The following is an 18,004-nucleotide window of genomic DNA, read 5'->3' as shown; positions in this document are numbered from 1 at the left end:
GATTTAACTACCTCAAAGGAGGAACGCTGGATCCTTTTCTCTATTATATCCAGAAATATAGGAAATTAATAAAGCCTTATTTTAAAATACACAAAAATTGGGGCACCTGGGTGGCTCAGTCGGTTAAGCGTCCAACCTCAGCTCAGGTCACGATCTCACGGTCTGTGAGTTCGAGCCCCGCGTCGGGCTCTGGGCTGATGGCTCGGAGCCTGGAGCCTGCTTCCGATTCTGTGTCTCCCTCTCTCTCTGCCCCTCCCCCGTTCATGCTCTGTCTCTCTCTGTCTCAAAAATAAATAAACGTTAAAAAAATTTTTAAAAAATAAAATAAAGTAAATAAAATACACAAAAATTAGAAAACAGCTCTTGAAACCTATGAGTTAGTAATCTCATGAAGAAGCTCAACAAAACCACAGAAGTCCTGGTGAGAATGGGCATAGCTACAATTTCTTCAAGCAGAATCTGAAAGAAATTGAATCACCTCTTGTGGGAGGTCCTACTTTACTTAAAAGGCCACAAGGCCCGGGGCATTTTAATAAGGAGAACTACTCATATAGCAGTTCTTGGAATTATAATGAAGCTGGTGGAACATCTTCACATTATATTTATTAAATACCTACTGGTTACAAGTCACTAACCCGGGTGCTGGGGGCAGACAGCACTGACAAGATAACCACGTCCCTGATCTCAAAGAGCTCACAGTCTATTCCTAAAGATGATGTTTTTTAAACTAGAGCACTAGTGGCTTTTCTAAGAGGGGACTTCCCACATGACCCTAGCACTGTCCCCTAAAGGACAATAATACAAGCCCCCCCTCCCTTTGATCAGTGGGCAGAAGTTCCCTCCCACCTTGAGAACCACTGAGGGAAAGGCAACAATAAGAAAGTAAATTCATGGAGAGCCTGGGGGGCTTAGTTAAGCATCTGATTCTTGGTTTGGGCTCAGGTCATGGCCTCACAGTTTGTGGGACTGAGCCCAGAATAGGGCTCTGCACTGACAGCATGGAGCCTGCTTGGGATTCTCTCCCTCTCTCTCTGCCCCTTCCCCACTTGCACTCTCTCTCTCTCTCTCAAAATAGATAAACTTTAAAAAAATATATTAAGAAAAAGAAAGAGAATTCACAAACCCATAAAAATTGTGATATGGGCTGCGATGGAAACCGTCAGGTTGCTGTGCCAGTGGAATAGATTGGGAGGACACTCTAGTTTGGGCAGTCAGTGCAGGCCTCTTTGAGCAGGGGGCAAGTAGTCTAAATGTCCCAGAGGACAAGAAGGTGTAGCTGTGAGTGTTCTGGTAGGTAAGGAGCAACATGCATGGTAGGTAAGGGCCCTAAAGTGGGAAATGGCTTAGTGAACTTAAAAAAAGTGGAAAGAAGAACATGGGGCTGAGGTAAGGTGGAGAGATAGGCAGAGGTCAGATCCTGTAAGGCCTTCAGAGTTGTGGTGATGAATTTGGGTTTTATTCTAAATGCTTCCTATTGGAAGCCACCAAAGGGCTTTAAGAAGAGAATTGATGTAATAATGGTAATAAGGAGAAGTAATTAATGCTACTGAGCACCTGCTCTGGGCCAGCAAGGCTTTAAGCTCTTTATATATATTAACTCAATTTATCCTTATAACAGCCCTATGAGGTGAGTATATTTATATTCCCATCTTATAGAGGAGGAAACTGAAGCACGGAGAACTTAAGTAACTTGCCTAAAGTCTAGTACAGTCTGGGAACCACTTGCTGAACCAAGTAAAGTTCTGAACTAGTAAAGTTTAGCACAGCTAGTAAAGCCTGTGTTAATACCTTAGTCCCCCAACTGTGAAGGGGCAGGAGTTGTATTTGCTGAAAGTAATGCAATCTGGCAGGAAGGAGTTAGAGTGAAGAGTTGTGTTTGCTGCCCTACTTCAGAAGCATTTCTCTGACCCAGAAAGTTGCCCGTATCTATTCTGATCCTATTGCAGGCATATGTATCCCATGATGGATTAACTGTTAATTAAGGCATGCACATGGTGAGGCTCACATATTAGGCAGTACTTCTAACAACAAAAACAATGAATCCCTCTGAAAATTGGCCTGTTCTGGCTGGGAAAACGCAAAAGTCGCCTTAAAACCCCAGAAGCACGAAGAGAAGTAACTGGATGGAGTCACCAGAAAACCTCTGAAGAAGTGGCCATCCATTCCGTGCCTCTGCTCTGCCCGCCATGATAGCGGACAAGAAGGTTCTGAGCTCTCAGACATCCCTGGTTAGGGGCGGGAACAGGTGCTCCAGGCAGCGGGGCGTGACTTGCGGGGACGAGGTGGGGCTGGGCTGGGCTTGTGGGGCGGGGCCACGTGGGGGGCGTGGCCACGGGGCGTGGCGAGATGAGGAAGGACCTGTCTGAGGCGGGGCGCGCGCGTCAGGAAGATGGCGCTGCGTCTGCTGTGGAGAGCGCCACGCGGAACGGCGGCGGCGGCGCTGCCGAGGCTGTGAGTGCAGGTCCCTGGTCCCCCGCCACCCGGGCCGGCCTCCCCAGTTTCTGCCGGGAACCCCCGCCGGCCGGGAGCACCGTGCCCCTCTCGCGCGCCGGCTCGACCTCTGCCAAGGTCGCCGACTCCCAGCGAGGGTCGCCCGTCCTCCGCGTGCCTCCCTGTGGGAGGGTCATTGCTTGGGGGCCGGGAAAATGGGTACAAACATTCGATTAGCAGCCCCAGAACACAAAACCAGCCCCCCGCCTCCCCCACAAGTGGAAACCGCGAACGTGTGCTGTTTGATAAAAGGGGTCCTGGAATCAGCGTCCGCGAGGCGGCTCGCCTGCTGAGGGAGAACACCCTTCGCTTGTTGGTTCAGCACAGCGGTTCCCAAACTGGTCTCAGGACCCCTTTACGCGCCGAAAAACTATTGAGGACCCCGACGAGCTCTTGCTTGTATCTAGTAATTTTTTGCGGCGTGAGGAATTAAAACAAGTTAAAAAAAATCTTCATTTACGAATAACACACCCGTTGCATTTTAACACACCCATATGTAGTGAAAGAGTGGTGTGGTTTTAGATTTTCGAAAGTCTCTTTGGTTTAATAGAGGACAGCTGGAGTCTCCTCTCCGCTGATTTGGAGGAGGTTTACAAAGCAGTTCCGGGCTCACGGAGGTGCCAGTTGGAAAAGGGAAGACCTCTCAGACCGTGTCGAAGTGGGTCGGGAACTCTCGGGTGTGCTGGGACCGCCCTTGGATAGCCGCTGGGCTAGCAGTTGCCAACTACATGCGCACACGTTCACTTATATGGCTCCCTGACCACCATGTGAAGAAGTCAGAACGAGGAAACTGAGGCTTGGAGAGGCTACGTGACGCCAAGCAGAGAATGGCAGAGTTTGGTTTAGAAACCAAGCCTGTGGCTCTTGGTCTGGAACTTCTTGCATTTGCTTGCTCCCTGCTTCCTGACTCTCCAGTGTGTCCCGCGCCAGGCCCTACCCCGTCTTGTACATCCCGCCTTCCCCTTTCCTAGACCTGAGCCTGGTATGTGGCCCTGGGCTCAGGGGTTCACCCCTGGAACCAGAGATGGCTGCCAAGGCGGTAACACCCAGGCCCTTCCAGAAGGCCCCCTTTTCCTTCAGTAATGTGGTCCAGTGACCACACGCAGTCACCTATTTCTAAGGCACTTGGGGCTCCTCTCAAAGTGCTCTTTGCCATCTTCAGCACCTGGGCTCATTCTCCACACACACATCCTACGAAGGCCATGGCAGCAGGCTTTCGTGCTGGGTGCTTCAGGGAGCCTGCTCCCTGGGTTAAATCCTCTGTTTCCACATCTTCAGAACACACACAATTGGGAGAAGTAAAGGTGCTAAACGTCAGCTTAGAAAGGTCTGCCTAGAGATGCCTTAATTTCTAGTTAGGTTGCATTTAAGCTTCAGGCCGGTAGACCTGCTTCTGGTGGCTTTTTCCTTCTGTTTTTAGAGTGTCAGGACCATTGCTGCTAGGCGGGGACCATGCAAGTGCTGTCCTTGATGCCTCGTTTTCCACCCTGCCTCTGGCCCTGCTGCTTCTTGTAGCCACTGCTCAATTTATGTAAATACCTGCCCTCAGTCTCGGGGAGCGTAACTCTCCACTCCTAGGGATGCTATTGGTTCGACTGTCTTTTAAGCCCTCTCCGCCGACAGAGAAAATTAAAAAAAAAAAAAAAGTGTGAATAGTAACCCATATATATATACCTTCATCTATAAATATATATATTTTTAAAATAGGCTCTACACCCAAGGTGGGGCTAGAACTCACCAACCTGAGATCAAGAGTTACGTGCTCTACCGACTGAGCCAGATGCCCCCGAATATTTCTGTATAAAACCACTGTATCTATATTAACCTAAACCTGAGTTCATACTGCCTCCAATTGTAATCCATTACCACATGGATCATTCTAGCCTCCTCCCCTTTGCTTGATTAATAAATTTTCACTACAACAGTTAGAAACCTGGCTCCCATCATCCACCATCCACCATCCAGTTACTTAATTGTTCAGTTTTAGCATACCCATGCAGCAGTATTTGAATTGTTAGGCCATACTCTGGGGGATAGAACTGTCAACTAAGTACGGTACTTGTGTGCAGTTCCTTTTCCTTTAGTCTTACAGGTGCCACTCATTTCCATAGTTACTTAGTTCAGGGCCTATTTCTCCCATCCCCTTCAGTGAGGTTGTTTCATACATTTGCAATACAGTTTGAGAGTCCCTTGTCATAATCTGCATTATTTCCTACCTCCCACATGAATTTTTTTTTAATTGCATATATTAAGGTTTGTTCTTTTTGCTATAAAATTCTGTGGATTTTGACAAATGCATAATATCATGTATCTACCATAAGAGTATTATATACAGAATTGTTTTATTTCCCTGAAAATCCCCCTGTGCTTCACCTGTTTGTCCATCCTGGCTTCTCCCAAACTCCTGATCATATTCCTGTCTCTATAGTTTTGCCTTTTCCAGAATGTCATAGAATTGGAATTACATAGTATGCAGTCCCGTTAGACTGCATTCTTTCACTTAGCAATGTGCATTAAGGTTCCTCCCATGTCTTTTTCATGGCTTCTTAACTCATTTTCTTTTACTGCTGAATATTCCATTGTAGAGATGTTTCACAGTCTATCTGTTCACCTATTGAAGGACATTTTAGTTCTATAAAGGTTTAATAAAGCTACTATAAACATTCTCGTGCAGATTTTCTCTGGGTATAAGTTTTCAAATTAATTGGGTGAATACCTAGGAATATGATTGTATGGTAGCTTTGTAAGAAACTACAAACTATCTTCCAAAGTGCCTGTACCATTTTGCATTCCAATCATCAATGGAAGGATGCTGTACATCCTTGCCAGCATTTAGTATTGTCAGTTGAAAAAACTGGTTTAGTCATGCTAACAGGTGCGTAGTGGTATCTGTTGTTGGTTTAATGTTCATTTGTTTTAACTTGAAATTCCCTGATGTCAGATGATGTTGGACATCTTGTCATATATTTATTTGCCATCTGTGTATCTTTTTTTGGTGAGGTGTGTATTCTGATCTTCTGCCTACTTCTTAGATTGTTTTCTTATTGTTGAGTTTTAAGTATTTGTTGCATAGTTTAGATATAAGTCTTATAAAAGATATATGTTTGGCAAATATTTTCTCCCAGTCTGTGACTTGTCTTTTCATTCTCTAATGGTATCTTTGACAAAGCAGAAGTTTTTTTATTTTAATGAAATCATGCTTACTTTTTCTTTCGTGGATCATGCTTTTGCTGTTATTTTTAAAAACTCATTGCCAAATCCAGAGTCACATAGATTTTCTCCTGTATTTCCTTCTAAAAGTTCTACAGTATTTTGTTTTATACTTGGGCCTGTGATCCATTTTAAGTTAGTTTTTATAAGTAGAAGGTGTTTGTCTAATTTTTTTGGATGTTGATCCAATTGTTCCATCCCATTTGCTGAAAAAATTGTCCTTTCTCCATTAAATTGCTTTTGTTCCTTTGTCAAAGGTCAGTTGGCCCTATTTGTGTGGGTCTGTTTCTGGACTCTTAATTTTGTTATATTGACCTGTGTGTCTGTTCTTTTGCCAATACTATTGGCTGTCTTTATTACTGTAACTTTATAGTAAGTCTTGAAGTTGGGTAGCATCAGTCCTCCAACTTCAGTTTTCTTTCATATTATGTTCGCTATTCTGAGTCTTTGCCTTTCTGTATAAACTTTAGAATCAGTTTGCTGATATCCACAAAATAGCTTGCTGAGATACGATTGGAACTGCATTGAATCTATAGATTAAATTGGGAAGAATTGACATCTTAACAATACTGAGTCTTCAATCCATGAATATGGACTATTTCCCCATTTATTTAAATGTTCTTGATTTCTTTCATCAGAGTTTTATAGTTCTCTGCATACAGGTCTTCTACATGTGTTGTTAGATTTATACCTGAATATTTCATTCTTTGGGTGCTGTTGCAAATGGTATCATGTTTTAAATTTCAAATTCCAATTCTTCATTGCTAGTTTATAGGAAAGCAATTATCTTTTAAATATTAATTTTGTATCCTGCAGCCTTGTCATAATCACTTATAATTTACATGAATTATTTTTTGTGAGTTATTTGGGATTTTGTACATAGACGATCATGTAGTTCTCAAAAACTTTTTAAAAAATTAATTAATTTTAAGAGAGAGACAGCGTGAGTGGGAGAAAGAGAGACTCCCAAGCAGGCTCCACTGTGCCAGGTGTGGAGCCTGATGCAGGGCTTGAACCTACAAACTGTGAGATCATGACCTGAGCTGAAACCAAGAGTCAGACACTTAACCAACTGAGCCACCCAGGCACCCCTCAAAGACATTTTTATTTCTTCTTTCTCAAGATGTGTGCCTTTTTATTTCCTTTTCTTGTTTTATTGCATTAGCTAGTGGCTCTAATAAGATGTCAAATAAGAGTGATGAGAGGTGGTATTCTTGCCTTGTTCCCAATCTTAGGGAAAGCATCCAGTTTCCCATCATTAATTACGATATAAGCTGTATGTATTTTGTAGATGTCTTTTATTCCCCATTTGCTGATACTTTTTGTTTTTTATTGTGAATGGGTGTTGGATTTTATCAGGTTCTTTTTCTGCATCAATTGATATGGTTTTCCTTGTTTAGCCTGTCAATGTGGCAGATTACATTAATTGATTTTTGGATGTTGAACCAGCTTTGTATCTCTGGAATATCCTATTTGGTCATGGTGTATAATTCTTTTTATACATTTTTGGATTTGATTTGCAGATATTTTGTTAGGGGTTTTCTATCTTTGTTCATGAGAGATATTGGTCTGTAGTTTTCCTTTTTTGTACTGTGTGTGTGTGTGTGTGTGTGTGTGTGTGTGTTTTGTGGGGGGTGGGGGGAGAGAATGCAGGTGTGAGTGGGGGAGAGGCAGAGGAAGAAGGAGAGAGAAAATCTTAAGCAGGCTCTATGCTCAGCATGGAGCCTAGCACAGAGCTTGATCTCACGACCTAGGCCAAAATCAAGAGTTGGTTGCTTAACCCAGTGAGCCACCCAAGCGCCCCTGTAGTGTGTTTATTGGTATTGGTTTCTGTGTATCTCATGACTTTTTTGTTTCTCTATTCCTTCTTTACTGCTTTCTTTTGCACTAAGTGAATACTTTGTAATGTTTTAATATTTTAAATTTCTTTAATGATTTTTAACTACTCTTTTACTTTTTAAATTGGAGTATAGTTGACACAGTTTTTTTTTAATACTGTTTTTAAAGAGATTTTTTAGTGGTTACTCTAGGGCTTACCATGTACATTTTTTAAAAGAATTGTGGTAAAATAAAATACATGTAACATAAGCTTTGTCATTTTAACCATTCTAAGTATACAGTTTAGTGGCATTGCCACATTCACACTGTTGTGCAACCATTACCACTATCCACATTTTTTTCCTCACTCCAAACAGAAACTCTGTACTCATGAAGCAATAATTCCTTCTCTCTCACCTGGTAGTCCCTAGTCTACTTTCTGTGTTTCTGAATTTGCTTATTTTAGATATGTAAGTGGGATCATATAATTTACATTCTTTTGTTTCTGGCTTATCTCACTTTGCATAATGTTTTCAAGAATCATTCATGTTGTATGTATGAGAACTGCATTCCTTTTTATGGCTGGCTAATATTCCATCATAAGTATATCACCATATACATATTAACTTGTAAGAATCTACTTTTGATTTATACTAAATTCCAGAAGAGAAATGTTACTTCTATATAGTTCTATTTCCTTTTCTTCTTTTTTGTGGTATTATAGTTATACATATTATATTTATTTCTTTTTTCTTTTTTTTTTTAGTGTTTTTTATTTATTTTTGAGAGAGAGAGAGAGAGAGTGAGTGGAGGGGGGCAGAGAGAGAGGGAGACACAGAATCTGAAGCAGGCTCCAGGCTCTGAGCTATCTGCACAGAGCCTGATACGGGGTCCAAACTCACCGACTGCAAGATCATGACCTGAGCCAAAGTTAGACACTCAACCAACACCACCCAGGTGCCCCACATATTATATTTATATGTTACAAACCCAGTATACATTGTTGTAGTTTTACTTATTTTATGTCTTTTAATTAATTAAAAAAACTTTTTAAATGTTTTATGTTTGAGAGTGAGAGAGCTTGAGTAGGGGTGGGCAGAGAGAGAGGGAGACACAGAATCTGAAGCAAGTTCCAGGCTCTGAGCTGTCAGTACAGAGCCCCACACAGGGCTCGAACCCACGAACTGTGAGATCATGATCTGAGCCAAAGTCGGATGCTCGACTGACTGAGCTACCCAGGCGTCCCTTAATTGGTTAATTTTCAAAGAAAGCTCCATGCCCAATGTGGGGCTTGAGCTCATGACCCTGAGGTAAAGGGTCGCATGCTCTACTGACTGAACCAGCCAAGCACCCCAATTTTATGTCTTTTAAAGAAACTTAGAGAAGGAGCCACAAGTTCACACACACACACACACACATTTTATAGTATTTGTTATACTTACTTTCTTATTTACTAGTTCTGGTTTTCATTTGTTCCTATAGAGTTGAGTCACCATCTAGTCACCACCAATGAGTTGTGCCATTTTTTAACACAGTACATCTTTGTTCTCACCTCCTTTGTGTTGTTATGGGTAAATATACTACATTTCTATATGTTACTGGCCTGACAACACAATTACATAATATTCTTTTATATAGTTGCTTTTTAAATTAGACAAGAGAAGAAAGCAGGAATATGCATTTATTCTTAATTACTTTATTACTATCTGTGTATGTGTGTGTATGGATTTGATCTGTCTGGGATCACTTACTTTCAGCCTGAAGAACTCTCTTTAGTATGTCTTTAAAATTCTTTTAAGTTTATTTATTTATTTTGAGAGAGAGAGAGAGCAAGTGGGGTAGGGGCAGAGAGACAATCCCAAGCAGGCTCCGCACTGTCAGTGCAGAGCCCCATGCAGGGCTCAAACTCACAAACCGTGAGATCATGACCCGAGCCTAAATCAGGAGTCAGACTGACCACCCAGGTGCCCCTCTTTAGTATTTCTTGTAAGGTGGGTCTGCTAGCAATAGCCCTACACGTGTGTGTGGCCTTTCAAACCCTCTCCTTTCTCCCTTTTTAGTTCAGTCCCTGCGGCTGTTTCCACTTTTCCACTTTCTCTCCAGCTGCTTTCGGGGGGGGGGGGGGCTGCTTTTCCCTGTATTCTCCCCCCCCCACCCTCATCCTGTCTCCCCACGCAAAAACAGCTCCCTGCCCTCCACAGCTTTTCTCTCCCCCAGTTCACCTCTCTGCGCTGCGTACCTGCTGAATTCTGTGGTTCAGGTTGTGCAGATTGTTGTGTTAATCCTCACATCAGTTTTCCTGGTGTGCAGGATGGTTTAGTGTTGGTCTGGCTGTATTTCATGGACGCAAGACACAAAGATAACTTCCATGCTGTTCCACCATCTTGGCTCCTCCCTGTTTGTGGCCTTTCAGAAGCCCAGGAAAAGGTCAGAGCTTTTCAAAGTTGATGGATATCTCATTTTCCAGCTTTTTCATTAAAGCTTTATTTAAGGTATACAGGTATACAGCTTTGTTTAAGATTTTATTTTTAAGTCATCGGTACACCCAGCATGGGGCTTGAACCCACAACCTCGAGATTAAGAGTTGCGTGTTCTGCCGACTAGGCCAGCCAGGTGCCCAGGTGTACAGTTTTATAATTTAACATCTGCATACACTACAAAGTGATTACCACCACAAGTCTAGTTACCATCCTTCACCATACTGTTGACCCTCTTTACCCATTTTGCCCACCAGGCCCCCAACCCTGTTAACCCTCTGGTAACCATTAGTCTGTTCTCTGTATCTGAGATTATTTTTATTTTGTTTGTTCATTTCTTTCTTTTTTTTTTTTTTTAAGATTCTACATGTAACATCATATGGTATTTGTATGGTATTTGCTCTTCTCCATCTGACTTATTTTGCTTGAATACCCTCAAGATCCAAACATGTTGCAGATGGCAAGATTTAATTCTTTTTTGTGGCTGAGTAGTATTTCATTGTATAAATATACCACATCTTTATCCATTCATCTGTTGATGGACATTTTGTTTCCGTATATTGGCTATTGTAAACAGTACTGCAGTGAACATAACAATAAACAGGAGTGCATATATCTTTTTAGTGAAAGTTTTCCTATTACCTGGAGGTAGAAGAGTTGGATCATAGGGTAGTTCTATTCTTAATTTTTTGAGGAAACTCCAAATTGTTTTACATAGTGGCTGCTCCAGTTTACAATCCCACCAGCAGTATGTGAGGGTTCCCTTTTCTCTACACCCTCTCCAACACTTGTTATTTTTTGTCTTTTTGGTAATAGCCATTTTTACAGGGGTTAGGTAATATCTTATTTTGGTTTTTATTTGCATATCCCTAATAATTAGTGATGTTGAGCATCTTTTTCATTTGCCTGTTGGCCATCTCTATGTATTCTTTGGAGAAATGTCTATTCAGATCCTCTCCCCATTTCATAATCAGGTTGTTGTTGAGTTGTATGAATTCCTTTTGTATATTTTGGATATTCACCCCTTATTGGATATGTGGTTTGCAAATATTTTCTCCCATTCAGTGGGTTGACTTTTCATTTTCCTGTTAATTTCTTTTGCTGTACAGAAGCTTTTTACTTTGATGAGGTCCCATTTGTTTACTTTTACTTTTGTTTTTCTTGCCTTTGAAGTCAGATCCACAAAGACATTGCTAAGACTGATGTCAAGGACTTTACTGCTTATGTTTCTTCTAGGAGTTTTATGGTTTCAGGTCTTACATTCTAGTTTTTAATCCATTTTGAGTTAATTTTTGTGTATGGTGTAATATAGTGGTCTGTATTCTTGTGCATGTAGCTATCCAGTTTCCCCAACACTATTTATTGAAGAGACTGTTGTTTCTCCATTGTATATTCTTGGCTCCAGCTTTTCCTTTTAAGCTTTTTGGTTAGCCTGTCATTTGCCCTGTTATCCAGGATCTCAGGTAGCGATGATATTAAATAATTGCTTCTTATTGTTTTGACAAACGCCCTCAGGGAGAATGCTGTTCCCACTGTTCAGGCTCTAAGCCAGGTGAGCCCTGCAAATGGAGTCTTCCAGGGAGCTACCAGGTGGCAGTTCTCTGTGTGTGGTGCTTTCAAAGACCTCCCACCCTACCCTGTCCCCTCCAGTGGCTGCCAGGCTGCTGGTTTTCACAAGGATTATGACTGTTGGTTTTTAAGGCTACCACCGAACTGGGGAGAGGAAGTGGGTAAGTTAAAAAAACAACAACAACAAAAACCCACATGGTTTGCTGTTCTTACTGAGATTCATCCGTGTTTCTTGAATAAATGCTCCCAGATTGCTGCAGGCCTTTGGTTAATGTCTAGAATTCTAAAAAAGTTCATTCTGACTGCCAATATTCTCATTGTTATTGTAGAGGATTAGGTTTTTGAAGTTCCTTTCTCTGCAATTTTGCTGGTCACCCCTGCTTAGAATTTTGATCAAGAATTTGAGTTGGGGTGCCCAGGTGGCTCAGTTAGTTGAGCATCTGGTTCTTGATTTCGGCTCAGGTCATGATCTCATGGTTTATGGGATTGAGCCCCATGTCGGGCTCTGTGCTGACAGTGTGGAGCCTGCTTGGGATTATCTGTATCCCTCTCTCTCTGCCCCTCCCCTGCGCGTGCACGCGCTCTTTCTCTCTTTCTCTCTCTCTCTCTCTCTCTCTCTCTCTCTCTCTCAAAATAAGTAAAATAAACTTAAAAAAAAAGAATGGATTTGAATTTATAAAATGTTTTTTCAGTATCTGTTGTGATCATGTGGCTTTTCTTCTTAAGTATGTTAATATGATGAATCAGATTGATTAGTTAAAAAAATTTTTTTAATGTTTACTTATTTTTGAGAGAGAGAGACAGAGACAGAGCATGAGTGGGGGAGGAGCAGAGAGAGGGGAGACACAGAAGCCAAGGCAGGCTCCAGGCCCTGAGCCATCAGCCCAGAGCTGGATGTGGGGCTCAAACTCACAAACCATGAGATCATGATCTGAGCTGAAATAGAGTTGGACGCTTAACCAAATGAGCCCCCAGGTGCCCTGAAGTGTTATTTTGAAATATTTATTGGCATCATTAGAAATTGACTTTACTTGCCCAAGTGCATGGTGAGAAGCTAAAAGGAGATGCTGTAAACAAATATTATGTTTTGGGTTGTAAGGCAGAAAGTAATGTTAAGTGGTCCGGGAGGCAGGGGACCAACCATCTCAACTTTCCCAGGACATTCCTGGTTTTAGCACCAAAAGTCCCACATTCCAGGAAACCTGTTTCAGGCAAAGCAGGATAGTTATTCACTCTAGAGATAGAGAAGTGAAGGGCTGGGACACCTGCGTGTCTCAGTCGGTTGTGTCCGACTTTGGCTCAGGTCATGATCTCATGGTTCATGGGTTTGAACCCCACATTGGGCTCTGTGTTGACAGCTCAGAGCCTGGGGCCTACTTCAGATTCTGTGTCTCCATCTTTCTCTGCCCCTTCCCTGCTTGTGCTCTGTCTCTCTCTCTCTCTCTCTCTCTCAAAAATAAATAAACATAAAAAAAAGGGGGGGGGAGGCGAGAGAGAAGTGAAGGGCTGTAGGATGAAATGAAGATGACCTAAGATGGTAGACCAGGGCCTCTGTTAAGAGGCTGAAGAGAAGAGAAAGAGGGAGGAGACTCTGAGGATGTAGGAAATACCATGACGGGGTACATAGACCAGGAGTAGCCTGGGGGCAGGGAACATGTCCTCGGGCTGGACGGAGAAGTTGGTGGGAAATGAGGTATCCCAGAGAAAAACTAGTGGGCAACAGCCAAGCTGGTGAGTAAGAACTAAAAGTGGTAGCTGGGCCTGAGTCGGAAGATGCACGTGTCCATGGGTGGTACCTCCTGGAGAAGATATCCCTGCAAAGGGAAACTCCCAGCAAGGTACTGTTTGCCAAAACAAGGCTGTGCCACGTCTACTAAATAGCATAGCCTTTGCATGTGGATCTGTCTATTCCAGCGTGTAGTGCTTCAGCTCTCATTGTACTGTTTCCCTGTCATAGAGTTTTGCTGTGAACTAGAACCATCTGTGTGGGTACAGGCCAGGAGGAAGAACATTGGGTAACCTAAATGGTTTCTGTGGGAAAGGCCAGCAGGTAGGTAGGAAAGGCCAGGACCTGAAGATGAATTCTGACTAAACAACCGTTACCCTATACCCCCTTTGCCCCATGGGCCCATAGCGGAGTTGAGGACAATTTTACCACATGTGCTTTTCTCTACTCCCCAGACTGTGGCCACCAAAGTCTTTGCCCTCTCAAGGAACTGTCCTGAGTGCCCCTGTCTTACAGAATGTTTGAGTGACATATGCACTTTACTATTCTAGAAATACTCCATGTGGTGTGTTGAGGATAGAGTATTCTCTGAAGTTACTTACATATGAGACTTAGAAAGTGAACACATATGCTTGGTTGTGGATGAGCCTGGGGGAAGACATCATACATAGTGAAATCACATCCACAGAGTGGCTGACACGGCTCAGCATCAGTACTTTCCTGAAGTGACTGTTTTCTCCAGTTAGGGCTTTACAGCAGCCAATGTCTGATTGACGTAATTTCTGAGAACAGCCTTTGGTCAGTTTCCTTAACTGGGTGTTGTGGTGGCTGCTCTATAGGAGCTGCTATTTTATGTGTGACTCCCTGTGAGGAAGTCCGCTAAAATTTTAGGTACATGTGGCTAAAATTTTAGGAAGGCAGGGAGAAGAAAGCTGGGCTCCTTGGGGAGTGGTTATTGATTGGTTTGATGACTGTTCTTAAGATTGGAAGAGTTGTTAATTGTAAAAACAATATGCTTTCGTGCCCCTGAGTGCAACTGGAGCTGTGTTCTATTGATACATTTGGCTTCTTTATTCCTCTACACATTGCTCATGATGGCAACAGTTTCAGAATTTTATTAGTTAATAAAAAGATCAAAGAAATAACGTTTATGTTTTCATATAGGTCACTGGGTATGAATTTAAATCCATTGTAATTCAAACAGGTTTAATTTATTTCATGTTGTTACCTTGAATGTTTTATCGCATATCAATTAAATAACTCACTTGAATGATGTAGATAATAAATGGGCTCAAGAATTGAGATTTATTCCTTCCTTCCTTCTCTTCCCCTTTCTTTTCTTTCTCTCCTTTTCCACATCGTCCTTCCCTTCCTTTCATAAACCAAGTTTAAGGTGGCTTTTTATTTAGTTGCTTTGATTTTATATTTTGGTTAAGTTTTAGGATGTTAACTAATCTTGGAGCATTGATATACGCTACAGTTCCATGACTCTGTCACATATATATTTGGGTGTATATAATTCCAGCTATTCATTTAAACTATTTCCAAGTTTTCTGCCTTGGGAAATGCAGAGATAATGTCCCTATACCCAAATCTCTGTGGCAGCTCTTACTCATGTACTTAGAGGTGAATTTCTGTATGTGAACTTGCTGGTTCAAAGACTATGGACATTTTAAGCTCTTTGATGCTTGTTTTCAGATCATCCTCCAGAAAGGGTGAGATACCTGGATTGCAGTGTGCCCTTTGGAGGCTCATCTGCCCAATTTCCTCGGCATCTGCAGGCCTGTGCACAGTAAAGTAAGCAAGACTGTCACAGTCGTCAGCATCTGGCCTAGAAAGAACCCCATCCTCTGGCTGTCAGTCAGGGCCAGCTTTTCTCTCTGTGGCCTCAGCTGTCACACTGACCTTGCTTGTGGGTGGTTCTGGAAACAGCTATGGAATTTTACCCCTTTTGCAAGTTCTCTTTTGAACTACACCATATGTAATGTTTTCCTCTTAGTTGGCCTTTTGAGATTGACAGAGGTGCCTGATTTTATAATAAAGAATTCAAAGTAAATATCTGTGAGAAAGTAAAAATTCTATTTTAATAGGATGTTAGTATGGGCACGTCTTACTTACCTGTTCCCCTTCACTGTGTTCTGGCCAAGAAGGTAGAGTGTTCTGTAAGTATTTGCAGGACACTTTTCAAATATGAATATTCGGAACATGTAAATACTGGAAATTTTAGAAGACACTTCCTACTTTATTGCCCTACTTGGCCACCTTCAGTAAAATTAGGGTCACAGTTCAGTGGTAGAATGTGTTCACTGTTTAACTGAGAGTTCTACATTGGTAAAAAAATGAATTAAAAAAGAGACTCTGTGAACCTTTTGAAAGTTTATATGATTATTTAAAAATACCATTGTACATGTATACATTGTACCACTTTACAAGTAGTGCAGGCTCATTTTAAAGCACACTTGTCTTCTTATTTAATGTCACAGTATTGTTTGTGAGAAAGATGATATGTCCTTAATATACATATCAAAGACAATATGTATTTATTTCTTGGCCAAATACAAAAGTTTAAGAAATCAAAAACAAAAAAAAAAATCTGTGCCAAATGCAGTTTTCACACAGAGGCACTGGAGGGCGCTCTAGCAATGAGAGATATAAATTGTCTCCTTACAAACATGCCTCTTCGGAAAAGATACGGAAGTTGGTTTTCCTGTCACTTTATAAAACAATTTTTTTAAATTTTTATTTACTTTAATATTTATTTGCTTTTGAGCAAATAAAGAGAAGACAGAGCGTGAGCCAAGGGAGGGGCAGAGAGTGAGACACAGAATCTGAAGCAGGCTCCAGGCTCCAGGCTCCAAGCTGTCAGCACACAGCCCGACCAGGAGAGAACCATGAGATCGTGACCTGAGCCAAATTCGGACACTTAACCGACTGAGCCAGCAAGGCACCCCTTAATTAATTTTTTTTTTAATTAAGTAATCTCTGTGCCTAGCAAGGGACTCAAACTCACAACCCTGAGATCAAGAGTAATATGCTTTACTGACTGAGTCAGCCAGGTCCTTTCTATCACTTTTTAAGTCAAATTAAAAACACATAGATGGCAGAGGAAATATTTCTATACTGACCTTTTCCCTTGAAAGGTTTATAAGGAACTTAAGAAGCGGATCTGTGCCCCGCGTCCCCTTATTACTTCCAGGCAGACTGGCCTCCTTACCACCTATACAACATAGCAACTTCCCCCCAACTATTTCCACGCCCTCATCCCTCTCACTCTACCTGATGTTTTTTCCATTGCATTCATTTCCACTTGACATAATGTATGTTTGTCTGTTTATTGCCTGTCTTCACCCCATCCCCCATGCAGCTATTCATAAGAGCAGACACTTGTTCTGTTTATCCCATTGCTATATACCCCAGCCCTAAAACAGTACTTAGCACATAGTAAGTGCCCAGTATAAGTTTGCCAAATAAAAAAAGAACATTTAGGAAGTGAAGTATTTGAGACAGTGTTTCTGGAAATTTGTGCCTTTTTTTTTTATTGTGGTAAAATATATATAACATAAATTTATCATTTTAACCATTTTTAAGTTCATGGTTCAGTGGCATTAAGTTCACTCACATTTTTGTACAACCATCACTACTGTCTATCTCCGGAACTATATCATCATCTCGAACTGAAACTCGTACCCACTATAGAATAACTCTCCATTGTCTCCTGTCCCAAATCCCTATTCTCCATTTCTGTTTCTATGAATTTGACTATTCTATATTCTCACATAAGTGGAGTCATGCAATATTTGTCTTTTGTGTCTGGCATATTTCACTTAGAATAATGTCAATATCCATGTTGTAGCATGTGTTAGAGTTTGCTTCCTTTTTCAGGCTGAATAATATTTTATTACATGTAAATACCACATTTCGTTTATTCATTCATCCATCAATGGACATTTGAATTGTTTTCATCCTTTAACTATTGCTAGTGCATATTTTATACAGAGCATAGAAATGTGATGTTTAGGTTTTGAGTCTTAAGTAGATTTCTTTGGAACAGTGATAGATTCTTTAGATTATACCAATGAGTCATAGTTCACCCTTGGATGATTTCTGCCTTCAGGAAAATACTGTTAGTTCAGATTAAAGTAGAAACTTATTTAAGACAAGCTCTGAAAGATCAGAAGTGGTTTAATATCCCTACTGGTGCTATTCAAGTTTTTCTTACAAATGCCAAAAAAAAAAAAAAAAAAAAAAGGTTCAAAACAAAATCAAATTACTAATTCTCTGGTATAAGCAAGAAGATCTTGGATGGATACTCTGGGGTTCTAGTCCAGTGCTGACCCTGCAGTTAGCCCTTGACCTTGTTCAAGGCTCTTGTCTAAATTGAGCCTTATTTCTCTCACAGTTAAAACAGGAGGTTGGACTAGATGCCTCTTATTGGTTGACATTCCATAATCTAGAAGGAATCTAGAAAGGAATTATTGACTTAAAGTAAGAGGACTTTAGAGAATTCAGAAATATAAAATATATGGCTTTTTGAGCTTTTAGTTATTTTGGTCCATTTCAGCTCAATTTTTTTCTTAACGTTTATTTATTTTTGAGACAGAGAGAGACAGAGCATGAATGGGGAAAGGTCAGAGGGAGAGGGAGACACAGAATCTGAAACAGGCTCCAGGCTCTGAGCTGTCAGCACAGAGCCTGACACGGGGCTTGAACTCAC

The 18,004-nt window shown here is 41.4% G+C and overlaps 1 protein-coding gene across 8 annotated transcripts in view; it reads left to right on the top strand.

The window, feature by feature from the left end:
* Positions 1–2,340: 2,340 nt before the first annotated feature.
* The window catches only part of CLYBL (citramalyl-CoA lyase), a 261,270-nt gene continuing 245,606 nt past the window's right edge, over positions 2,341–18,004 (top strand). For all 8 annotated transcript variants that reach the window (XM_019443994.2, XM_019443995.2, XM_019443993.2 and 5 more), the window contains exon 1: positions 2,341–2,451. In XM_019443994.2, the coding sequence (XP_019299539.1) occupies positions 2,390–2,451 (62 nt within the window). In that variant the 5' untranslated portion in view covers positions 2,341–2,389. The remainder of the gene's footprint in view (positions 2,452–18,004) is intronic.

The sequence above is a fragment of the Panthera pardus genome, unplaced genomic scaffold, assembly GCF_024362965.1.
Source record: "Panthera pardus isolate Hobbes unplaced genomic scaffold, ASM2436296v1 HiC_scaffold_1, whole genome shotgun sequence".
Taxonomy (NCBI): domain Eukaryota; kingdom Metazoa; phylum Chordata; class Mammalia; order Carnivora; family Felidae; genus Panthera; species Panthera pardus.
The sequence above is the reverse complement of the archived record's forward strand: the minus strand, read 5'-3'. Positions and strand labels throughout refer to the sequence as shown.